Here is a 26,089-nt window from a genome sequence, read left to right as displayed (position 1 = left end):
GTTTGCAGAGTCCTATTGCCAAGTCTCATTTCTCCCTGCCTCACAAAGCCCTGCTGGTTTTGAGAAGCACAGTGGGGAGAGTTTGAAATTAAATAAAGTACTCAGGGATGCCCACTCTTAGAGAGTGTCCGTAAAGAGGAACTCACATGCAGTGTGAGTGTCCACAGGGTGGACCTGGGGTGTACCCGGGTCCATGCGGGGCCATGGGGAATGCAGGGTGTTGGAATCACCCTTGTTAAGGTCACTAGGAGAGGAGCGGTGGGCGACAGTCTCACACTGGACATCACCTTGGTGACCTTGGGCGGCAGGGAGCCCTGCAGCTTTGGCCTTGAGCTCTAACCCCAGGCTTGACTCTGCCCCAGGGCAAGAAAGATATCAAATGTAAAGACTGGGTGGCCCTAGACTCCCAATTTACTTTGTCCTGGGAGAGTTACTTTAGGGCTGTTTCTTTTCAGAATGGAAAATGAGGTCCTCCAAAGAGGTTCCTAAGCAGAAGAGGCTTAAAATACCGCCTCTTTGTCTTCGGCCACAGCCTGTGCGAGAGGCAAAGGGCAGCTCTTGCTGGGTCTTCCCAGAGCAACATTCAGGGCTGCCTTGTGGGGCCTGGAGCTGGAGTTTAGACTGAGCTGGGTTACAGGAAGAGTACGGGGTGCTCAGTTTAATTTCTGTGTTAACTGGGACAGGAGGGCATCGACCTACCGTGAGGTCCGCGGCGTGGGTCTGCAGCTGGCTCTCCACCTTATGCTTTTTGTTGGAGGAGGTGGAAGTGAACAGACCGTTGCTGTTGGATCTGCTGGAGGAAGTTAAGTCCTCGCCGGAGAATTTGTGTTTAGATGCGTCGGAGAGGGGTGAGATGGGCGACCGGAGCATTTTTTCATTTTTATTTATTGGTATTGCCAAGCTGAGAAAGGAAGTCACAGTAATGGAATGTCACACACTCAGCACAGGGGAAGGAAAATGTTTTATATATGACCCAAACCTCCCATTTAAAACCTGCTGGTAGGAAGACATTTACTGGGAATTATTATGCCAGGAAACAATTTTATGGCATTAGGACCGTAACAAACAATAAACACATTTTGTTCATTGTTTCTTTACTTATTCTCCCAGAATTAATAGTAATTCTGTAGCTAAACAACTAAGAATAATACTTTCATTTCCCAAGCTTTTCATCCAAGGATCTCAAAATACACAGCAAACCACTTACTGTTTTCCTAACAAGTTCAAGCAGCAGGTAATGGGAAACTCAATTAAATGATACATGAGATCTCTACTTCCAAAAGGACTTTTGCTAACACCTGAGCTTATACTAATTATTACACAGAGAATAACACAATTGCAGAATAATCAAGCATGAAGCCACCTTCCAGTTGTTAGGCAAGCAGGCATTGATCAGAATACAAAGAACTGAAATGGTCATTAGAAATGACATTTTCTGATTCCTAGTTCCTTATTTTACCTTCAAAACTATTGTCTATGCCTGAATACATCCCAGTGGACCATCACAGAAGGGAGTCACTTATATCTGGGTCTTTACAATGTATGTAATGTGGATAGGGCTCTCTCTATTACTTCACTTGGAAACAAAAAGAGTAGGAAGACACATTAGCCCAAAATAAACTCAATCATTGCTAACTTGGGATGGTTCTAGAAGTCACCTGGTGGAGTCAGTTAATGTAAGGTAGATTCATTGGACAAAGAGTTAGTCATTATCCCTGCATTTATGACTTCTTCATTGCATGTGCTGTTGTAAACAAGCCATTAAGGTCACTTCTTATTTTTTAAGCAATATCCTTAGTTGGTGGTCACAGTGTAGAAATTACAAATGTAGGCCTCTAGAACAAATGAGAAACCAAGATGCTTAATGCTATGCAAACACATTTGTGTAGGGAGGGAATTTCTGATGACAGCTTTCTGGTTTAAAAAGTACTGTGCATCCAACAACTGAGAAGTGAGAAGCTGTGTTCTAGAAAACTGCCGTGAGCGAATCAGAAGTCCCTCAGCCAGTGAGGATGAAACACTGAAGCTGAAGATGGACGTTAATTGTCTGAACGTAATGGTTTCTTGACACATGAGTAAAGAAACCCTATTTCTAAGTCTCTATTATTTTACATACAGTACTCAGGTGGTGCTGTAGTGGTAAAGAATCCACTTGCCAATGCTGGAGACATAAGAGATGCCGGTTTAATCCCTAGGTCGGGAAGATCCCCTGGAGGATAAAACGGCAACCCACTCCAGCATTGCTACCTGGAGCTCTCCATGGACAGAGGAGACTGGTGGGCTACAGTCCACGGGGTTGCGAAGAGTTGGACCTGGCTGAATCGACTTCCCACTCATGCACTCAGTTCAGTCCAGTCGCTCAGTCGTGTCCAACTCTTTGCGATCCCATGGACTGCAGCACGCCAGGCCTCCCTGTCCATCACCAACTCCCAGAGCTTGCTCAAACTCATGTCCATTGAGTCAGTGATGCCACCCAACCATCTCATCCTCTGTTGTCCCTTCTCCTCCTGCCTTCAGTCTTTCCCAGCATCAGGGTCTTTTCCAATGAGTCAGTTCTTTACATCAGGTAGCTAAAGTATTGGAGTTTCAGCTTCAGCATCAGTCCTCCCAATGAATATTCAGGACTGATTTCCTTTAGGATGGACTGGTTTGATCTTGCGGTCCAAGGGACTCTCAAGAGTCTTCTCTAGCACCACAGTTCAAAAGCATCAATTCTTCGGTGCTCAGCTTTCTTTATGGTCCAACTCTCACATCCATACACGACTACTGAAAAAACCATAGCTTTCACTATACGGACCTTTGTTGGCAAAGTAATGTCTCTGCTTTTTAATATGCTGTCTAGGTTGGTCATAACTTTTCTTCCAAGGAGCAACTGTCTTTTAATTTCATGGCTGCAGTCACCATCTGTAGTGATTTTGGAGCCCAGGAAAATAAAATCTGTCACTGTTTCCATTGTTAAACCATCTATTTGCCATGAAGTGATGGGACCAGATGCCAAGCTCTTAGTTTCTTGAATGTTGAATTTTAAGCCATGTACTATATGATTTTATTTTATTTTTTAAAAGACTTTTTGATGTGGACCATTTTAAAAGTCTTTATTGAATTCATTACAGTATTATGTTTTTTTTTCCTGCCACAAAGCATATGGGGTCTTAGCTCCCCGACCAGGGAACGAACCCACACCCCCTGCATTGGGAAAGTGAACTCTTAACCACTGGACTGCCAGGGAAGTTATTACTGTATTACATGAATATTACATTAAATACTGTCAAGCACATACAATCTTTTCTTCTTCATCATAAGTTTATCTATTGAAGTTGACTAAAGTGATTTTGAAACATTCTTGGGATCATGTCTTTGGGACATGCGATTACCGTATATATAGCATTGTCTTATTACACTGGTACAGCTTGACAGAGGTAATCACAATTTCAGAGATACACAGACCACTTTGCCTAGAAAAATTCAAAGCTCTTTCATAGCGGCATTGAGTCCCTACTTAACATAAGTGAAACTATCACAGCCAGCAGGCTCTGCCAAGCAAAGGGTCTAGAACAGGGGTCCCCAATCTTTTTGGCATCGGACCAGTTTTGTGGAAGACCATTTTTTCACGGGCCAGGAGCAGGAGCAGGGATGGTTTTGGGATGATTCAAGTGCATTACATTTAACTGTGCACTTTATTTCTATTATTATTACATCAACTCCATCTCAGATCTTCAGGCATTCAACCCTGGAGATTGAGGACCTCTGCTTTTATCCTGGTGTCCCTGAACTTGCATGGAAAAGAAATTACATCTTCATTGTCATTAACCTCTCACTGACACGGAACATTTCCTTTAATGATGAACGAAGGCAGGAAAGCAGAGGAGTGGTTTAGCAGGTGTGCTACTAGCAGTACCTGTGATTGTGTCACCGGTGGAAATCACAGATATTTTCATGTCATATCAGTTGTTACAGACATCTTCAAATATTATTTAGACTCATCACTACTAGCAATTATAGCAATTACAGCAGTTACGAGAGCCAGCAGACAGGTTATTTAAGGCATCAACAAAGAAGCACATGTGTAACTCAGCCACACATATAAAAGACACTTTGGAGCCACATTTTCTCCATTCACACGTCCCCAGTGTTTTGGGACACCACCTGCCGGGCACAGAGGACTGTGGGCTTGGCCAGCTTGTCTTTGCTGCTCCTCCTCACTCAGCCCTTCCAGAGCCCCGGGCCTTCCTCCCCAAGGTGATTCTAACACCGCAGCGCCTGCGCTCGGGCGCCCATGCTCTCTAATTTCCTCTCCGGGCTTTAGTGCTGCTCTACATCTTCTCCTAACCTTTCAGCTTACATTTTTATGTGTTGCACTGAGACATTAATCTCCCCTTAAAAATCCTATGTACACAGTTGGGGAGAGTGAAGAGTGTCTGAGCAGAGGGAAAGTGGTTTCTGAGCTGTGCTGTTTCTAAATGGAAAGAGCTTCTATGACTGATGATGAGCTCCTCGCTTATAATAAATATCTGGGGCCTTGCTTTGCCAGGAAGCCGTTTGTCATGGAGCGGAGTCACTGCCATGCAGGTCCCACTGGAACCCCTTTGAGGAGGGATGGGGGGGGCTCTTTCACCTTGGAGACCCCGATCTTGTCTATCACCACAAATTCAGTCCATAGCCAGGATCTTTAAAAGGTGTGTTGTATGAAGAGTCTGCTTATTACATCTGAGTGATAAGCTTAGCGTTCTCATGACTCTTAATTCAGTTTTTTGGGTCTCCCAGGTGGCACTAGTGATAAAGAACCTGCCCGCCAATTCAGGAGACGTAAGAGATCTGGGTTTGATCCCTGAGTTGGGAGATCCCCCGGAGGAGGGCATGACAATCCAGTCCAGTATTCTTGCCTAGAAAATCCCATGGACATAGGAGCCTGGTGGGCTACAGTCCATGGGTCACACAGAGTTGGACACTGCTGAAGTGACTTAGCACACATGCACAATTCAGTTTTTAAATTTCCAGAGTGGAGGGTGTGTTTTTGAAAGGATAGAATGTTCTGTAACTGGTAACTGGTCTTTTGTTACAAAGCAGCACTGCTGGTGCACCTGGAGCTGTGACAAGGAGTGCACGCCCAGGCACACTGGTGAGCCTCGAGTGTGCTTAGTCACACGCCCAGGCACGCTGGTGAGCCCCGAGTATGCTTAGTCACATGCCCAGGCACGCTGGTGAGCCTCACGTGTGCTTAGTCACTCAGCTGTGTTCGACTCTTTTCGACCCCTTGGACCGTGGCCCACCAGGCTCCTCTGTCCATGGAGATTCTCCAGGCAAGAATACTGGAGTGGGTTGCCATGCCCTCCTCCAGGGGATCTTCCCAGTTCAGGGATCAAACCCAGGTCTCCCACATTGCAGGTGGATTCTTTACTGTCTGAGCCGCCGGGGAAGCCCAAGAATACTGGAGTGGGTGATCTATCCCTTCTTCAGGGGATTTTCCCAACCCAGGAATTGAACCAGGGTCTCCTGCAGGGCAGGAGGATTCTTTACCAGCTGAGCTACCAGGGAAGCCCTGTGTTAAACCAAGGGGAGCAGGTCTGCAAGAGACAGGCTGGGACCCTGGGATCCTCTGCTTCAGCGCTTGCCCCTGGACACATGTCTCTCATAGCAACGTCTCTCATAGCAACAAAGTACAAAGCAATTATAAAGGACTAAGGCCTTCCCTGGTGGCTCAGATGGTAAAGAATCTGCTTGCGATGCAGAACCAGGGTTCGATCCCTGGGTTGGGAAGATATCCTGGAAGAGGGCATGGCAACATATTTTAGTATTCTTGCTTGGAAAGTCCCCATGGACAGAGATCCTGGTGGGCTACAGTCCATGGGGTCGCTGAGAGTCGGGAACGACTGGGCAACTAAGCGCAGCATGAGGGACTAACAACAACTGTGAGCTGGTGCAGGTGCAGCAAGTTAAGAACAACAAGATACAAAGAGACCAAAAACCCAACTGCCAATTTTGAGGAACTGGGAGCAAAAGCAGGTCCTGTGCATGCGCCGTGCACACAAGACTACCAAGGGGGTGGGCAGACCACCTAAGTCCCCCCTCCGGCACAGCCCCTGGACCCACAGCTTCCCTCCTCACATTTAAGGAATGGGCTTGCCCCCATCAGAGAGAGAGCAAGGGAAACTGTTACTTTTCCCTCACTCCTTTAAGCTGCAGCCTGAGCCCCAACAAAGCCTTGGCTGGATTTCTCCTCTGGCCTCTTATCAATTTCTATTGATTAAGGAGTCCAAGAACCCTGGTCTGGAGACCCAGAGCAGAGAAATCATTAAGAAAAATCTGACTCTCCCCCTGCAAACACGTGCCTCTCAGGCCCAGGCACTCCTCCACCAGCCCTTGCCTTCGCAGGAGTGCACGTACCTGTTGATGTTCATGCTGCAATGATTTGCGGGCAAAGCACTGTTGGCAGAGGCGGTCAGTCGTGAGGAGCTCTCCCTCTCTCCCGGGGCCTTCTTGATCTCCCGGTAGTCGTCTTCGTTGTCGCACTGCGTGGAAAGAAGCAAAAACCAATCAGCTTTGGATTTCGAGGGACCACAGTGGGCTCCCATCCCACCAGCTCAGGGGGCTTCTTTGGACAAGGTCCTGAGCACCGACACGATGGGAACACCCTCAGCCCTGGCCTTGGTTCCCTGTCAGCTCCTCCTCGAACAAGGACGAAATCTGTCGTTTTGACTACTGACAGCTTACTGAGAGGAAAAAGTGTTGACACCGGGATCAAAGTGCAGGAGGAGATGAAAACTGCTCAACCAATGGGCTGGATTCTACCCTCCAAAGAAGACCTGCTCTGGAGCCTCACTGCAGCTTCAGCATCCCTTTCTTTGGCATTTCTTGGTACCCAAACAAGGTATAGCAAGCGACCTGTCCCAGGCTTCATGCTGTGGGAGCAGTGACAAGCTCAGGCTTTTCTTCTGAAATTCATGGCCTTGAAGGATCTTTTCATAAAACAGCAGTTTGACTGGATTCTTCTTTCCACGACTGTATTTACTTTAGACGTGTAATAGGTGTGATGTAGGCCTCCCAGGTGGCACAGTGGTAAAGAACCCACCTCCCAATGCAGGAGACAGAGCAGACTCAGGTTCAATCCTGGGCCTGGCAACCCACTCCAGTATTCTTGCCTGGAGAATCCCATGGACAGAGGAGCCTGGTGGGCTACAGTCCATGGGGTCACAAAGAGTCAGACATGACTGAAGCGACTTAGCAAGCACACACGCAGGGGTGATGCATGTGCACTCAACCAAGCTGTATTTTTGCTGAGATCGCAGCAACACAGCAGAGAGACATTCAGGACTCTCAGTGGTGTTTCCAGGAGACGGGCACTGGTACTGAAGACAGAAAGACTCTGACCTTCTCTTTCTAGCTGGGATGTCACACAGCCTCTGGAGGAAGGACCACAGATGCTCACGTTGAAACTATGCCCCATGGAGGGTCCAAGCCAGAGCTCTGAACCCCCTAGTTCTGGCCCCCAGGGCTCTGGCAGGGCTAGACTCTGCACCCTGGGCAGCCAGGTATACGATGTCCCACCTCCTGCACCCAGAACTGGTGGCTTCACATGCCAGGTGATGAGTAAAGAGTGCTGTGCAAATGCTCTTTCCCTTCTCTATGCATGTTCACCTATGTATGATTCAGTAGATTTCATGAGGAGAGCTGAGTGTTGGGCTGAGTGCAAATGAAGTTGCATAAGTTAAATTTAAGAAGTGCACGAATAGTAAAATTACTAAAATACAGAATATGATGAATTATACATGTCTCTGTTTTCGCACATCTCTATTGACATATGCCTTATAGCTATATATATTTCCAATCTCTATATGTTTATCGATTTCTATCTCTGAAACACCCCTCTCTCTCTTTATATCAGCCTGTCCATTTATCCATCAATCTCCAGATAACTGATTGATTTACTCATTAATCAATTAATCACCTGGGAGTTGATGGATAAATGAATCTGACAAGTAATGAGGAGGGCAGGGTATGCAGAGGAAAACAGAAGGAAAAGAGGGGCAGGTGTGTAGCAAGCCAACCTGTATTACTAAATTATATCATTTAAACCTAACAACATCCCTGTAAAGATGTCACCAGTTTACAAATGAAGAAACACAGACGGGAAGGTCACCTGATCAAGTTCCCCTAGGAGGTCAGGGCTGACCGCATGATTTGTGGGGTTCAGTGCAAAATGAAAAGGCTAGGCCCCTTATTGAAAAAGCTGGAGAAGATGCTCGATGTCAGTCTTGGTGTTGATTTCCTTGGATTTAACACCAAAAGCAAAAGCAACAAAAGCAAAAATAAACAAGTGGGACTATGTTAAACTAAAAAGTTTCTGCAAAGTGAAAGTCACTGAGTCGCATCTGACTCCTTGCGTCCCCATGGACTATAAAGGCCATGGAACTCTCCAGGCCAGAATACTCTTCTCCAGGCCAGAATTCCCTTCTCCAGGGAATATTCTCAACCCAAGGACTAAACCCAAGTCTTCGGCAGATTCTTTACCAGCTGAGCCACCAGGGAAGCCTGCACGGCAAAAAAAAAACCATCAATAAAATGAAAAGGCAATCTACTGAATGTAAGAAAACATTTTCAAATAATATATCTGAGAAGGGGTTAATATTCAAAACACATAAAGAACACTTGCAATTCAACAACAAAGAAACAAACAAAAAAATCTGATTGAAAAACAGGCAGAGGATTTGATTAAATATTTTTTCTAGAGAAGACATACAGATGGTCAACAGACACATGAAAAGATGCTCAGCATCACTAATCACCAGGGAAATGCAAATCAAAACCACAATGAGATATCACCTCACACCTGTTAGAATGGCTGTCATCAAAAAGACTAGAAATAATACATGTGTGAGGATGTGGAGAAAAAGGAACCCTAGTGCACTGTCGGTGCAGCCACTGTGCAAACAGCATGGAGGTTGCTCAAAAAATCAAAATAGAGCGACTGCATGATCCAGCAATCTCACTTCTGGGTATTTATCCAAAGAAAACTGAAACACTAATTTCAAAAGACCCCCATGTTCACTGCAGCATTATTTACAATGGCCAAGACAAGGAAACAGCATAAATGGCTACGGATGAAGGAAATTGTGGCATATGTATGTATGCAACGGAAGAAGGGAGTCTGGCCGTTTGCAACAACACGGATGGACCTGGAGGGCATTACGCTAAGTGAAATGAGTGGGATGTGTGTGTGTTAGTCACTCAGTCGTGTCCGATTCTTTGTGATGACAAAGATGACAAAGACCTTAGGATCTCACTTAAATGTGGAATCTGAAAACCAAAACCAAACCACTCTGGGGTGGACAGGGGGGTACAAAACGAAGGGGTGAAGGAAATAAAAAAGTACAAATCTCCAGTTATAAAAGTGAGTTAAGTCATGTGGATGCAGTGCAGTGCTAATAAACAGCATGGTGAGTATAGTGATAATACTGCAGTACACATCTGAAAGTAGCTAGGAGATCTTGAAAGTTCTCACAAGGAGAAAAAGACATTTGTAACTATGTATAGTGATGGATGTTAGCTGGACTGATTGTGGTCATCATTTTGCAACACAGGTAAAACAATATTGAATCATTATATTGTATAACTGAAAATAATATAATGTTATGTCAATTATACCTAAAAAAAAAAAAAGCTGTTAAAGAGTAACATTATAAAGTACTAAAGTCAGGAACACTTTCCTGTCTTTTAAAATTGGTCTCTTAACCTGTCATAGAAGTGTGTTTATTTGCTGTTTTACATTGTGCTTCTTGAAGCATGGGGATACTTGGCATGTGCTGACTCTCCTGAATGCCAGGCATGCTGGCCTGAGACTGGGCACGTGCATGCAGCCCAGCAAATGGTTTCTGTCACCTGCCAACTGTGGGTCGAGGGGTGAGGAAGTGCAGTCAGGCATCACGCCCCCCCGCCCCCCGCAAGGCCTCCTGGAGTCTCTCCTGGGGGACCCCTCAGTGCCTGGATTGAGGGTGGGGAGATGCTGATCCTGACCCCGGCCCCCTGCATGGGGATGCAGAGCGGGGAGGCTGCTCCCGGCCAGGAATGCAAAGGGGCCACGGGGTAGGCAGAACCCATCCTGGGGAAGTGGGTAGGAGGTGGGACCAAGCAAGCTCTGTTGTCCCATCACCTTCACTTACAAAAGACAGATTCAAAGATAAAAGGGAGAATTCCAAGATGGCAACCACAGGCATTAAATTCCGGGCACGGAGTCTTCTGAGCGGGGGCCGTGAGGCAAAAGTACTACACAAATCTCCGGCTGGTTTCTTATTGGGAGACCCTACAGCCAGAGACCTGACTTCATTCCCAGCTCTGTCCTTTCTCACCTACACGACCCTGCAGCAAGTCACTTGAGGCTCTCTGAGCCTCGGTTTCCTCATCTGTAAAAGGGGTATGATAATAATATTTGCCTGATAATGTCGTAAGGATTTTATAAATGATTCAGCACCCTCATGGGGACATATACATGTGTTAACAGTTGTGAATGATTTTGTCCCAAATTTGGCGCCATCCATGATGACTATAATCTGGTTTGTCACCCACTGTGTTTTCTGCTGTGGTCCTATTTACTTTTGAAGATGTAGTAACAGGAGGTGGTCAAGATTCTCAGAACTGGTTTTAAATTATGATTAAGTGATTCTTGTGCTCAGAAATTTTTTAGAAACACCTGAATGGCCAAGTGTTTGGGTCTACTTCTGGACCCTTGTCCAGCTCTCCCTGCATTTAAGTCCCTGCTCGCTTCACTCTGTTCAATCCCTCTCTGTTCAGCTGGCTTCCCAGCTTTGGCAGTGAATCCTCTGAGTACTCAAAAGTCCCTCCTGCTTAGGGCCCTGTTCCCAGCTTGTCTCCACCACAAAGTCCTGATCAACACCATGGGGAGCACCAGCCTATGGCTCCCATGCCACAGGCTGGGGTCCCCTTCTGGGGTCCTGTTGCCCACGATCCCCACTGGTCACTTCCATATTCATGCCTCACCCTAGTCACAGCCTTTCTCAACTCTATGAGGCAGCTGGCTTCTTAAGTCAATGAATGACCCCACCTCTTCCAGCAAAGAATGGGGTTCACCCGTGTTAAGTTTTCCTCACTGGTCCAGCCTCTAGCTCATTCCCTGAAGACACTCAGTGAACATTTCCCAATTGCCTACTTCCACATGCGGTGGGACAGGCCTTAATTATCTATCACATGGGAATAATAGCTGGTCGTCCCACAATGGGCAGTTCTAAGATGTTTAGTTAATATGTGTCAAGGACTTACACTGGGCTTCCCTGGTGGCTCAGATGGTAAAGAATCCGCCTGCAATGCAGGAGACATGGGTTCGATCCCAGGTTGGGAAGATGCCCTGGAGGAGGGCATGGCAACTCACTTCAGTATTCTTGCCTGGAGAATCCCATGGACAGAGGAGCCTAGTGGGCTACAGTCCATAGGGTTGCAGAATGTCAGACAGGACTGAAGCGACTTAGCAGGCCCCTATGCACTTACATCGGTATCTGCACATGTAAAGTGCTTTATGAACGTTTGCTGAAGAAGGACACATAAACTCCTGCTCCTGGAACATCCCAGACCAGTGGACCTGCCCACAAGTTCGGGGAGGGCCCTCCCTCCCTCTGTGCCTTCAGCCCCTCCGGTTTCCAGGCCTACCTTGCGTTTCCTCTTGGATTTTGGCAAGGTCTTTTCCACGGGCGCCTCGGATGCGTGGCTCGGGGGTGCGCTCTCAGAGTCCTTGGCCGCTGGAGCACTCAAGACCCCCGGCTCCTGGGGCAGGTGTTCCGGGATCCTGGACAGAAGTGTCAGGTCAATTTTGACCCAGAGTGACCGGACCTCGTCACTGTCCTTCAACGGGGAGAGAAGCTCGTTGCGGCCGAAGGGGACCAGTGTGTAGAACTGCTCCTCCAGCTCCTTGGCAATGTCGCTGGTGGTCCTGGCGTTGATGGAGCCCACGGGAGCGCGGGGGCCGCCGCCGCTGATGCTGCTGGGAGCCTCCTTCAGCCTCGGGTCGTTCCCGGAGGCGGCGGCGGCAGCGGCGGCCACGGCCTTGGACAGAGGGTAGTCCTCCTGCTCCGACTCCAGGTCCGAGTCCGAGGAGGAGGACGAAGAGGACGACTCCGTCTCGATGAACTCCTTGGATTTCGGGACGATCCGGCTCAGCCCCCGCGTGCGGCGCTTCTCGCAGGTCACGGCCGAGCGCAGCTCCTTGCGGTGGTTGGTCCTGCTGTTGCCGCAAGGCCGGGGCTTGGGGGGCTCCGGGGGAAGCCCCGCGCTCGCCCCCAGCGCCTCGGCAGCCACGGGCTCCTCGGGCCGGGGGCCGCTGTCGCCGGCCGAGGTCCTCTCGGTGCGCCGGGCGGGCTTCTTGCCCGCGGACCTCCGGGCAGGCGCGGGTGCGCTCTCGGCGGGCGCGCCAGGCACCGCGGGCGGCGGGGCGGCGGCGGCGGTCACGGCCACGGCCACGGCCGCGGGCGGGGACTTCTGCTTCACCCCCTTGCTGCCCGGGGCCTTGTTCGCGGTCCTCGGCCTCTGCTCCTCCTTGCAGGCGCCCTTGATGTCCTTGTCTCTCAGGCCGGGCGGGCAGACGTCGGGGAGCTTCCCGCAGTCCTGCGTGTCCTCCTTCACTGGGGTGTAGTACTCACTGCTCTCCGGCCCGTGGTGGCTTTCATTTTGGATCAGGACAGGCGGCTTGTGGTGATTCACTTTGTTTAGCCATTTATCCAGCTGCCATTTGTTAGAGGACGCTGGTTCCGCCTAAAAGCAGAAAACCCGCAACAAACAAAACATCGTTTAGGACAGACTCACTTAAACGCACCTGGCTGTTTTTCTCTTGACTTGCTGCTCCTCTAGGTGTGTGAGCAGAAACCTGATGGGCTGGAAACCCAAGGATCATGGAAGCAGTGGGTGTGTCCACCCACGGGGCTTCCCAGGCGGCTCAGAGGGTGAAGCACCTACCTGCCAGTGCAGGAGACCCGGGTTCGATCCCTGGGCGGGGAAGGCCCCCTGGAGAAGGGAATGGCTACCCACTCCAGCATTCTCGCCTGCAGAACTCCATGGACAGAGGAGCCTGGCAGGCTACAGTCCGCGGGGTTGTAACGACTGGGACATGACTGAGCGACTAACACTTTCCTGGCCCCCCACACTGAAATGCCAGGGCAGCAGTTTGAGAAGTGAGAGGACACACTATTCCTCAATAGGACCCATTTCCAGCACTTTTGAGTGTTACACGGTGTATATTTTTTGTATTTATACAGACATGCATAAACTTGAGAGCCCATGAAAGTTACCTGGGGTGTAGTTAGGAGACCTTGAGTGTTGAAGTGCACACTTTTTTGGTGAGACTTGTAATTTGGGGAGAAATTAGAAAAGGGGGCCGAGTGGACCCTGCTGGACTTGGTTCGTCCATCCTCAACCCGCCTCCATTACACTTTGCCTGAAATGTTACAGACGAGGAGGTGATAATGAAAACCTCTCCTGTAAACAGTTTTGCTAAATTAGAGAAAATCCTGGGCATTCCAGGTCTTAAACTCTGACCCACAGATTGGCTCTGGGGGAGGGTGGAGGCCAGTGAATGCCCTGTAACAGAATGTCAAAGGTCATTTAGACACATTTTTGGGAGATAGGGTCATAGTTTGCATTTACCTCTCTAGGGATCTATGTCTTATTGAAAGGTTAAGAACTGATTCTCTTACAGGGAGTAAATGTTGATTTCTAATAAAAGTCCATTTATCCAGCCTCTCTGATTATTAGTAGAAAAGAGATATATATTGATAAGTACAGAACTTTGTTGTTGTTTAGTTGCGAAGTCATGTCTGACTTTTTGGCAACCCCATGGACTGTAGCCGGCCAGGCTTCTCTGTCCATGGGATTTCCCAGTTCTTTCTCCAGGGGGTTTTCCTGACCCAGGTATTGAACCCACGTCTCCTGCATTGCAGGTGGATTTTTGACTGCTGAGCTACCAGGGAAGCCCCATAGAACTTTAGCTAGAATGTTTTTAATTTGTGAGTTTTAATTTGTGAAATGGGGAAAAATTTTGGCATGATTAAGATGATGTGTGTTTCCTTCCCTATGTCCTCCACTCTATAAATTCATGGCTTCTGATGACTGGGTGAGGTGGGGGTGGTGGAATTAGATACCTCCTAGAATAAAGAGGAATGGCTTAGCTTTGCATTTCATGTTGGTTTGTTAAAGCCCAGAGCAAGTCAGGCTCCCTTGCAGGAGAAAAACACTGTTCTTTAACATCATAACTTCTGAATACTTGCTTTTAGGTGCCAAGATTTGGTTTTCAACAAAGAGGTTGGTGTTAAGAGCAGAACTTGGGGCACAGCCTCATGCAGAAAGGATCCAGTGGCAGGGCGGCGAAGTGCAAGGAGGGCCGGCAGTGCTTTAGACCCAGGGGTCCTGGTTGAGTCTGGGGCACAGCTCAGGGAGACGGGAAGCCTTTAATGGGCCAGCAGGGCCTGGGGCCAGGATGAAGAGGCCACAGAGTGTGGACAGCGGGCACTGGACCTGTGGTAGGGACTGTGGACATTCTACTGGTTCCCTCCAAACAGACGAGACCAGCTACACTTCAGGGAACCGCAGCACACAGTGTGCAGGGACTGGGAGCGACAGTGACCGTAAGCAGAAAATGACCCGGCAGCACATCAGTGATCACTCCAATGATTAAATCCTCCCTTTGCTGTGAAGGCGCCCTCCGGGAAATCTTAGTGGGAGTCTCCTTGTGAGGCATTTCAGTGGAGGCCAGCACGGGGATCCCAGGCCCTGCTCCTGGGGCCATGAGGGTGGGGGAGCATCCCCACGGGATACAAGTGTGGAAGGGGGCTCTCTCATGACCCTGATAGGGAGTCTGGACTCTGACTTGATGTTCTGCTGTATTTGCTTTCATGCCACCCATCGGACCAGGGCTCCTGAACAAGAGGCAAAAAAACAAAATGATAAAATCTTTTTTTGGGCCCCTGAGTTTTATTTTGTAAATTCTGACCTTGCTTTAATGTGGCACCTCCAGAGACAGGGAACAATGGAACCTGCAGAGCCCACCTGACCCGGCCCTTCCTGCAACAGTGAAGTGACAGAGGAAGCAGGGAAGCAGGACACAGAATGGCTTCCTTCTTTGCCAACTTCCTTCTTTGTGGAACTCTCGCCCGCCCTGAGGTCAGCTGAGGGTGACCAAAGGCTGCTTTAAACAAATGTATTTATTTATCCACTTTGGCTGCACCAGGTCTTAGTTGCAGCACTCGGGAGCTTCGATTTTTGTTGTGGCATGCGGGATCTCCAGCTGGGGCATTCGAATGCTTAGTTGCGGCATGTGGGATCTAGTTCTGTGACCAGGGATTGAACCCCAGCTCCCTGCATTGGGAGCTCGGAGTCTTAGTTACTGGACCACCAGGGAAGTCCCCTGAAGGCTAATTTGGTGGCAGACACATTTATGGCTTTGGGCTGTCTCCTCCCCAGGCCCATTTCTCTCTGACCCCTGGCTGGGTCAGTGACTTCTGTTCTTCAGCTTCCCCAGATAAACGGGGCCCAGTAATGTGAATGGACGCTGAAGGCGCCTTGCAGATGGGGACGCACACTGGCCAGGGTGGACACATTTATGGCAGCATCCGCCACTTACCACCTGCCCTCCCCTCACCCCCCAGGTCATCCTCATCCCCACCGTCCTGAGCCTTCCACGCCTCACATCTCTTACATGTGAGAGCACAGATGCTTGCCTGGAGCCAAAACACAGCAGCTTACAGTGAGACTCCTACTAAAACTCCCTGGTAGGAGTCTTCACAGCGAGGGGAGGATTTAATCAATGGGGTAAGGGCCCGCTGCCCTACGTGCCACAGAGTCATTTTTCTGCTCTCCACAGCCAAAGAAATCAGGACCATTTTCAATACATTGCTAAATCACATTCCCTTTCTCAAGGATCTACAATGACCTCCTCTTGCCTCTTGAACAAAATCCAAACTCCTCAGGCAGCCATCATCTTACAGGCATCTTTCATTGCTGGAACACCCACAGTGTGCTCCCATATTACATGTATCATCTCATTTAATCCATAGATCAGAGGTACTATCACCCTTAGTTTTTAGATGAGGCTCAGAGAGGTTATAAAAGCTGCAGAGCTACCAGGCACCAGCAAGACTAAACCCACGCTTGTCAAAGCTGAGAGATCCGATTCCCTTCCCTGTTGTGTTGCCTAAGCTCCCATTACTCTCTGGGGAAGCCTCATGCAAAGGGGACCTTGTTTCATTTGAGAAATGTTAGGTCTTCAAATGATAGAATTTGATCTGACTTTTGGAGAAGACACCACTAACTCTCCAGATAATACCTGTTGCCTTCCATTATCCTCAACGGCATCATCTTTTGATATCCACATCTGTTTCATGTATATGAATCTGTGTCTTCAGCAAAGACAAACACTGCTTTCCGGCAGAGGCCAGGTTTCTGCTTCTTTGTATCCCTCGCAGGACCCAGTAGGTGAGGGGCAGCTTGCTATGACCCGGTTGCCACCAATGACTCACAATGAGCTGTCACTCCCTGTTTGTCACTTACTCCTCAGAAAAACCTCACAGATTAGACAGTGTGAGATCATCTGCCATTTGGGGGGATAAAACTGTGGCCAAGGAAATTTAAACAGCCAAGAATTAGGTGGCAGGAGGAGGGCAGACTTGGGGCGTGGAGCTCCTTGCCTGGCAGGCTGCTGGCTCTGGTTTACTGTCTGAGCCATCCAGTGGGGTTCTGCCCAGCGCTTTTGCTTGTCTGCTGGCTTGCAGTGTGTATTCCCAGCCAGGACTCTCCTCTCTGATCAATCTTCCCTCTGATTCATGCACAAGCTCTCCAGGGTATACTCTAGTCTCTATTTCATCTACAACCTTCAGAGCACCCACTGCCACATACCCCATAGATGCCTAATTAAGGAGAAGCTTGTTGAATCCATGAATAACTTGTATTTTTGAAGATTTTCAAGAATGATCTAGGGCAGCATTTTCCAAAATGTGTTTTTAGCCCATGAAGAAAGCCTACCATGGTCGGACATATCTGGGAAACGCCACAATGGAGAACACTGTCTACATGAGTGATGTTGAGGGCTGAGTGATGCCCTGCAGTAGAGAAACGGGTGGAACCTACTTTATCCTGGCTCTTCTCAAAACCCTGTGACCAGGGACTGCCCTGGTGGCCCAGTGGATAAGACTCTGTGCTCCCAATGCAGGGGGACCAGGTTTGATCCCTGGTCAGAGAACTAGGTCCTACCTGCTGCAACTAAGAGCTCCCATGCCACAGCTAAAGATCCCACATGCCTCAACTATGACCCTGTGCAGTCAAATAAAAATAAAGCCCTATGACCAGTCTCTTTCTTGTCCACATAGCAAGTCATCCCTTTACTTCGAACACTGGTCTAAGGAGCCCTGTGTGCTGCTCTAAATGTGCTAATGGAGGGCAAAGCGCCCCCCCCAACCCCTTCCTGCTCCCTGGTCAAGCTCTGGTATAGGGGATGTCCCAGACCAAGAAAGAAAAAAGAACTCAAATGAAAAAAATTAGTCTGCTGACAAGCAAGCAAACCTCAGGCCACAGACATGGGATCTTCAGCAATGGAAACACTGAATCCAGTGTCTCTTCCATGCCCGCTTGCAGACAAGGGGTTTCATTCCATGGTGATGCGTGTGAAAGGCAGTGGCTTTCTACCACCAGGGCCAGAAACACAGCTTGGATGAGACTCAGGAGAGCCAAGCAGGTGCCCAGTGCTGGCACGTTGCGGGGGGAAGGGGGAATGCAGGTGTCTTGGGACATCATGAGGGTCTCCTGCTCTCATATCAGAACATTTCTGGGAGGGGAAAGAGGGCCAGATATGTTTTGCTGCAAAGCAGCAGGAGCAGGTCTCTGTGGTGGAATGGGAGGTGTGTGGCTATGAAGAGCTGGGTGGTCCTGTGGGGACAGGGAAACGGGTCTCCCTGCTCTCTCTCAGGGGACCTGGGCCAGCTCAGGGCAGAGGAGAGCAGGGCTGCCATAGAGTCGGCCCGTAATGCTTCTTTCCCCTCTTTTCAATGTTCATTCTGCAAACTCATTGTAATTCTTTTTTTTTTTTTTTAATTAAAAATAACATTTTTGGCCATGCCACATGGCTTGTGGGATCTTAGTTCCCCGATGAGACACTGAACCCACAATGTCCTTGGGAGTGCACGGAATCCTAACCACTGGACCACCAGGGAATTCCCTCCTTGTATTTCTGAAGGGCGTGTGTCTGTAGTCGTCTTGGGAAAAAATGTTACAAAAGAAGAAAACAAGCCCCAAACCCCTTACTTTTATTCTAAGGAATACATCCCTTTCCAGCAGAGAGAAGTCACATGCTCTGTTGCGACACCTGTCACTTCTGCACTCCCTCCGCAAGGAGAAGCCAGAAGTTGAAACCTACCCTCGGCCTCAGGCAACTTAAACTCTAAGGCCTGTGTTAGCAGATTCCCTTCCTCCTCCTCCTCCTTCTCGGCTGAGGGCTCTGATAGCTGCTGGAAGAAACGACAAGTGCTTCTTTTCATCACTAAGAAGTTTGGGTCTTTGTGATTATTTCAGTGACATTTGGAGGGAGTCTGCTCAGAGCCCTTTTTAAGTGTGCTTCTCTGAGGCTGGTTTAAACCTCATCTAGAAACTCCAGGAGTCACATTTCAACATGCAAATAATATTCAACATTCCTGAATTTAACCTTCAAAGTCACGAAGAGCTGGGGATGGGGGCTCTCATTCACAGACCCTAAGGCTTTTAATCCACCGCCACTGTCCCCCTTGGCCCTTTCAATGTCCCTGAAACACAGTTCTTCTACTGCATATTCTGGAGTTTTTCAACAAACTAGATCATAAAGCTGGCTCTGGTTTTTTTTTTTTTTTTGCTTGTTTGTTTCAAATTATTTTCATTAGAATATCAGGTCTGTATAGGCAGGAATCTTCTTTGTCAGATCATTGCTGTCTCCCAGGGCCAATCTGTGGCAGAGACTCAGTAAATATTTGTTGGAAAACCATAAATGAGTGAATGAACAGATGAATGAATGAAATGATGGAGAAGGAATAATTTAGCTTCTGGGGGAAGTCAGGGTTATATCAACATGTAGCTTTTATAGGTTAATGTTGCTAAGGGCCTTTCCCTTACTTATACGGGAAGATAGAGATCACTAGATAGACAGATCAAGAGAGATGGAGGGAGAGAGAGATAACAGAGGCACACAAACTGGAAATGTGAGGCTGGCTGGCCCTTAAAGGTGCTCTCTTTTCACCATCAAGGTTTGCACATGTGGGTTTGTTTTCATTTTAGAGCTTATTTAGAAATTTGGGCCCCGCAGTGATACAGAGGGTTGCAGGTTAAAAAAAAAAAAAAATCCTATGACCCTCAGTAATGTGAACTGTCTATACACTTAAGAAGAAGTCTATTTTATTCCTTCTTTAGAAATCAAAGTCTACCCTTACCAATCCAGAAACTGGACAAGTGTGTACTCAGTCCTCTCTCCAGGATCCATGCTCTGAATTACTATTTAATTTTCCCCTTTAAAGTAGAAATAGCAATGGCTTTTATCGGGACAGTATCATATTTTTATATGAGGCACCTAAATCTTCCACACATAGATACTCATAGATACTTCCACATAGATACTCATCATACCTATAAAAGCTTTCATTATTATTTTCAGGTTCATGCTAATTTTTCTCTGTATATTTTCACAAAGAAAACACAGTTAAAAAGGTTTTATTTATACTTATATCCCGTGTTCTCCTAATCTGTGACAAACTGCAAAAAGGTAAGATTCTAGCCATGTCTAATCCACAAAACTCCTTTCTCCATGATTTACAAGGGCTCACACTTCAGGTTGGAGCTGCCCTATCTGCTTATTGCCTCGCTGACCCCAATCCTCAGGTTATTTCCAGTCAGCGATGTTTACAGCATGTTTGTAAAGTTCTGGAAGTCAAGATAGAGATTTTCGGACTGTAAGAGATGAAGTTTTTAGATCTCAAAGGAAGCTCTGTAGCTAGGAGCACTTTGAGGAGGAGGTCGGGGGAAATGAGCCCCAGTCAACCCTGGCAGGCTGCCTGGGAGTGGTGGCCTGTACGGGTCAGGGCAGCTTGCAGGCCGCGGAGGCTGGGGGAGCGGGAGGTGTGAGAGCCACACTGGGAGGAGGCCCGACAGTGCTCCCCGGGGGAGAAGAGCCCGCAGGCACTCACCTCGGGACTGGAGAAGTGGGCAGGCTTGCCGCCCTCGCTCTCGCTGGAACTGCTCTCCGTCTCCGAGTCGGACCCCGAGCTGGTCTCCGAGTCGCTGGAGGAGCTGCTTCCGCTGCTGCTGCCGCTGCTGCTGCCCTTGCTCGAGGGCGCGGAGGCCCTGCCGTCGGCCGGCTGGAGTCCGGCACTGCCCGCCCGCGCGGAGAGAGAGGGAAGGGAAGCCGAGTGAGCACACGCGGAAGCGCCGCTGAGCGGGCCCCGGCGGCGCGGGGCCGCACGTCTGCCGGCCGTCGCCCGGACGGAGCCGGCAGAGCCTCCGTCAAGGTCACAGCGGCCTCCTGGTTAAGACAACGGAGGCACAGAAATAACACTGGGAGTGAAGGCTGGTGCCACCTGGTCGTCGGGCACCGGGTGGTGGGACTGGCCTGTGTGCCCATTTCAGAAAAGGAGGTGACGTCGCTGCAAGAGGACTGTCCCTGTTTTGCTGCTGTTTCTGGGAATGGCTTTTCAAATGCATCCCCGATTCCAATCATCGACCAAAAAAGCCAGGAAATCCAAAATGCTTGAAATACCTTGCAGAACGAAAAGGTCTGTTTGCTTTATTTTAGGAAGTGGGCTGTGAGGAAGGGCGCAGTGTCCTGCTCTGTGCTTTCACGGCCTGCTGGAAGGTTCCAGACACAGAGGGACCGACCAAGCTGTCTGGCTTCCTACCTCTCCCCACCCATAGACTCCAGTGCTGTCGTCTTTACCGCAGCTGGGCTGCTGTCTAAACAGTACTTTTCCTTTGAGCCTTCTATTAGAAAACTGGAGATCCCTCACTCACACAGTTTTTATTTATTCTCACTTTAAAATTCAACTCCAGTGCAGTGGCATAGAGCAATACCACTTCAAATTATACTTGATGTTCATATCCACGCTGAAATCTGCCAGAAAGTTCTATACTCAAATTAGAAACTCAAAAAGAACAGCAAACAGGGATACTCCTCATGGCAATTAATTAACCACAAAAATGCAAATAACACACATCCACCCAAACAGTGAGCCATAAAGAAAGTTCTGGTACTCACAAAATAGCCAACATCTTCAGTGTCCGTTATTAATTGCATTGAAACACACCTGACTGTCCTTTTTGAGGTCAAACTCTAAACCCAGAAAATGCAGTGACTACGTTTTTAATGTTGAGTCAGCACATATCGGCTTGCTTCTCCCACTTGTGACCACCATTTCAACAGGACTGCATGCAAGTGAGCTCGTCAGAGTTTATGGTCTCAAGTGCAAAAGCAGCTAGGGCAAGGTAAAGGATCCTTCCCACCCGCCCCTTAGATCTTTGACAAATGCTTTGCTGCGGGACAGAGTCCCATAAATCCTCAGTGGAGGGGCCGGGGGAGGGGGCTAAAATGCATTGGGATCTTGCTTTTCAGAAGAATGATAAGACAAGAAATGATCTTGCCGGGTGGACCTACAAATCAAAGCACTGTTCTGAATTGCAGGTTTAAGGAAAAGGGGAGTTTGAACATAAGCTTCCCCAGGGGTTTTTATTTCTTCTGCCAGTGTCACGGTCTGTACCCAAACAGTCTGACAAAATTCTTCACTGTCAGGCATCTGCGGCTCGACACCTTGCCTGAGCTAAAATGATTCCTTTCCCAGCCTGCTATTTGTTCCGGTGTTGAGTGAGGAATCCTGGATCTTTAGACAGAGGCTGGGAAGAAGCGGTTAGCGATCAAAGGGTTATAATATTTCTTTCTTCCCTTATGAATTAAAATCCATTTTTCCTAGGGGCCGAGTCAAAATGACTACTATCAATGGAATCATTAAAAAAAGGCTGTTAGATCCTGAACTGAACATGAACGTTTGGGATCCATGTTAACGGTTTGTCAGTAGGTCCCCAAAACACTGGGGAAAAACTCCAAAAAGCCAAAAACCTTCCCAAACCCAAACCAACACAAACCCAAACCTAAAAACTCCCCAAAGCCAAAGAACACACATTGGAGGAAAGAGATTTGTCTGCCTGCCACACTCTGGAATGACATCTGCTGAAGTCCAGGAAATTAAGAGAAACAGAGAGCATTTTGATTGGTTTTATATGATGGTCAAAGGCTTTGATCACCAGGCAGTACATTCTCCTGCTTTCATCCCCACAACAAAGGACGTGAGAGGCTGGCGCTGTGTGCACCTGGTGTTGTGTTTGCAGCGGAGGCAGCAACGTGTGTGGAGTTCCCCGGGGCCTGCACCACGAAGTGGCTGTCTTTTGAGGAGCGGCCCTTTAATTTCTGGGAAAATGTCCATTAAACAGTTACTGTGCCGCCTTCCTTTATGACTGCTGTCCTGTCGTAATGAGACCCACTAGCCCAGGGAGACAGTCTCTGATCTGAATCAGATTGGCAGAAAAGCCTTAAGAGTTTTATGTTTTCCTTCCTTATATTAGGAAATTCACTTAAAATGACAGTTTTACTGGCATAACTATTATTTGCTTTTGAAACAGTCGGGAGAGCCAAGAATTTTAGGTTTTCTTCCTGCCTTGCTTTGAAGGGCTGTGAGGCTCTTGTTGCCTCTGGGGTCAGGACTGAATACATCCGTGTTTCCGTGGTCTGGGTAGAGACTGCATGGCTTTTGATATAATAATCCATATCAAGGATGGAGGCAGGCCTGTCTGCAAGGGCTCTGGAAGCTTCGGTTGTTGGATTAAGGTAACTGCCCTGACCTCCATAAAACCTGCTCCACTAACTAGCCTTTTTGGGGGCCACTGGGGAATGCTGGTCATTTCAGACTCAGTGTAGTGACCGTCTTTGATAAGTGGAAGCCACGGTGGCAGCCAGGGTAGCAGAATAAAGAAGCCGGGGATGGTCATCACAGCAGATGAGAATTAGGATAGTGGTGGTTTAGTCGCTCAGTCATGTCCTACTCTTATCACCCCATGGACTGTAGCCTGCCAGACTCTTCTGTCCATGGGATTCTCCAAGCAAGAATACTGGAGTGCATTGCATTTCCTTCTCTAGGGGATCTTCCTGATCCAGGAATCAAACCCGGGTCTCCTGCATTGCAGGCAGATGCAAGAGAAGGATGGACTCACTTAAACCAGAGAAGCTCTTTGGAGTAGAAGCTGGAAAAAGACATATTGAGCATACCCTCCTGCAAGAAGACTTCAGGCTTTATATATTTAAAACTGCAAACTGTGAATTTTAGTGTGCTGACTAGTTGTCATGTTTCCATACCAGAGACATTAACAGTTTTTTCAACTTAAGTTAAAAAGTAACTTTTTCCTGAAATGATAACATGGATCGACTGTCGGTGATGACACAGCATTGGACAACTTTTAGGAGAGTTCTTGGACCCTATGCCATTTCTGGATCGTGGTGCCTTTGAAAACTTGTGGACGTGAAGATATTACTGAGATCATGGAATAAAAGCCTTTGTGTCAACGAACTTCACACAGTGCCTGGGACATAAGTGATCATATGTGACTACTGAATGAAAAAAATCAATAGAAAAAAAAAGGATTTAACCTCTCAAAAAGGTTACAAACTCATTGGAAAATACCCTGATACTGGGAAAGATGGAGGCAAGGGAGGAGGGGGTGACAAAGGATGAGATGGTTGGATAGCATCACCAACTCAATGGACATGAATCTGAGCAAACTCTGGGAGACAGTGAGGGACAGAGGAACCTGGCGTGCTGCAGTCCATGCGGTCGCAAAGAGTCAGACATGACTTAGCAACCAAACAAGAAAAACAATCTCTCTTCTCTATTTAAAAAAAAAAAACAACAAAAACAAGTAAGGGGGTTTCAGCCCCTCTCATGCTTCTCCAGTGTTAATACCTCTCCTTGAAGAGAATGTCTTTAAACGTATTCAAAATTTCATTTGCTATGTAATGTAAGCCCAGTTCTCCCCTGGATGGTTTATTTCCTTTTGGTATTTTTATTTCAAGAAATGTTTTGCCTGCTTTGTGAAGTGGCTGAGACCAAATACCCACTTGGGGTGTCTTAGATTCACTCTAAACAAACTGCCTGTCGTGCCCCTTCCTTTGGCTGCAGCGACTGAATCTGGCCTGGGCTGAGTCTGAGTACAGACGGTCAGAGACGAGATCTGGACCCCAGATGCCTAGATCTCACAGCACAGGTCCTCCTGCCAAGGGTACTGTGGGGCCTGGATAAATATCCAAAGTCGTTCATGAGCTTTGAACTAACAAGGAACGTGGAGGCTGGCTCTGTGCCTGCTGGGCTCTGTGTGGGTCTCTGTGATGCCCAGCATGCCGTTGAGATGGGTTGAAGGATAATAGTTTAGGAGAGGTCCCGCTCCTTCTCACTCAGCATTCTGTAAGAACTAACACACGCTTGATCTCTAAACCGTCATCAGTGCCCTGGCGTTGGTCCTCCTTTACTGATGGTGTCTCTATGGATACCAATTGATCTAAAACTATAACCACACTGTTGTTTAGTTGCTTAGTTGTACCTGACTCTTTTGTGAATGCATGGACTATAGCCTGCCCAGCTCCTCTGTCCTTGGGATTTCCCAGGCGAGAATACTGGAGTGGGTTGTCATTTCCTTCTCCAGGGGAGTCTTCCTGACTCAGGGATGGAACCCGATTCTCCTTCACTGGCAGGTGGACTCGTCACCGCTGAGCTACCAGGGAAGCTCCGATAACCACATTAGGAGAGGTGAACGTGGAAAGGCTGGCCTGAGGAGGTCTGCTGTTGCTGGAATTATCTTCCAGAATATGAAACTGATAAGACTGTTGGTCTTGTACTAAAAGTTTTTGTTAGCTCTGATGCTGGGAAAGATTGAAGGCAGGAGGAGAAGGGGATGACAGAGGATGAGGTGGTTGGATGGCATCGCCAACTTGATGGACATGAGTTTGAGCAAGCTCCGGGAGCTGGTGAAGGAAGGGAAACCTGGCGTGCTGCAGTCCATGGGGTCGCAAAGAGTCAGACACGACTGAGCGACTGAACAGCAACAAACCTCTGTAACGCCTCTAGGAACAAGTCTTGCATTAAACATGGCTTCTGAAGCTCTTCATGGTCTGGCCTTAATTAAATTTCTGGCAATTCCTCAATGGGTCCATCCCCAAACCTCAGCTATAATAAATCTCATCACTTTGACAACCTGGGTACATTTGCATGTGCCATTTTCTGTGCCAGAAAGCCCTTTCTCCCTTTCTTCCTCTGGTTACCTTGAACTCACACTCCAGGAATGAGTTGCAACATCTAAAAGTTCCAGGTTGCCAGCTTCTCCAGCTAATCCAGGCTACATGAGGAAACATGAACACCCAGAAACCCCATGGACAGAGAAGCCTGGTGGCCTACGGTCCACGGGGTCATACAGAGGACTGAGCACACACACATACAGGGCGCACCCTGCCATGTCTTTCCTCAGGCCCAGAGTCCTTGGCTGATCTGCCTCTCTCCCCCTTTCAGTCTTCTTATGATATTTTAATATATACTACCTGAAGATTTTAGCTATGCTTTGCAAGAGGAATAGAGAGAAGTATACCAGCGTCTTATTCCAGAATAGGAACCACTGAATTAACACTTGTCAGGTGGAAGCCAAGACATGGATACAACCTAAATGTCCATTAACAAAGGAGCAGAGGAAGACGACGCGGTACATGTACACGACGGAATGCTACTCAGCCATAAGAAGAAAGAAATAATGCCATCTGCAGCAACGCGGATGGACCCAGAGATCGTCATACTGAGTGAAGTAAGTTAGACAGAGAAAGACAAATATATGATGTTGCTTGTATGTGGAATCTAGAAAAAAATAGGTACGTATGAACTTATTTACCATAAGAAACAGAGTCACACATGTAGAGAACAAAGGCGGAAGTTACCGCCTATGGTTACCAAGGAGGAATAAACTGGGAGGTCGGGACTGACACATACACATTAAATAAAAGAGATAACTGATA

At 48.0% G+C, this 26,089-nt stretch overlaps 1 protein-coding gene across 8 annotated transcripts in view; it reads right to left on the bottom strand.

Annotated features, from left to right (window-relative positions):
* The window catches only part of AFF3 (AF4/FMR2 family member 3), a 612,117-nt gene that overhangs the window by 36,111 nt on the left and 549,917 nt on the right, over positions 1 to 26,089 (bottom strand). For all 8 annotated transcript variants that reach the window (XM_043918598.1, XM_043918593.1, XM_043918592.1 and 5 more), the window contains 4 exons: positions 20,187 to 20,370; positions 11,656 to 12,753; positions 6,385 to 6,509; positions 700 to 901 (listed from right to left, as the gene is read on the bottom strand). In XM_043918598.1, coding sequence (XP_043774533.1) covers positions 700 to 901; positions 6,385 to 6,509; positions 11,656 to 12,753; positions 20,187 to 20,370 — 1,609 coding nt within the window. The remainder of the gene's footprint in view (positions 1 to 699; positions 902 to 6,384; positions 6,510 to 11,655; positions 12,754 to 20,186; positions 20,371 to 26,089) is intronic.

This window comes from Cervus elaphus, chromosome 11, assembly GCF_910594005.1.
Source record: "Cervus elaphus chromosome 11, mCerEla1.1, whole genome shotgun sequence".
Taxonomy (NCBI): Eukaryota; Metazoa; Chordata; class Mammalia; order Artiodactyla; family Cervidae; genus Cervus; species Cervus elaphus.
Note: the sequence above shows the minus strand (reverse complement) of the source record. Positions and strands in the feature narration are given on the sequence as shown.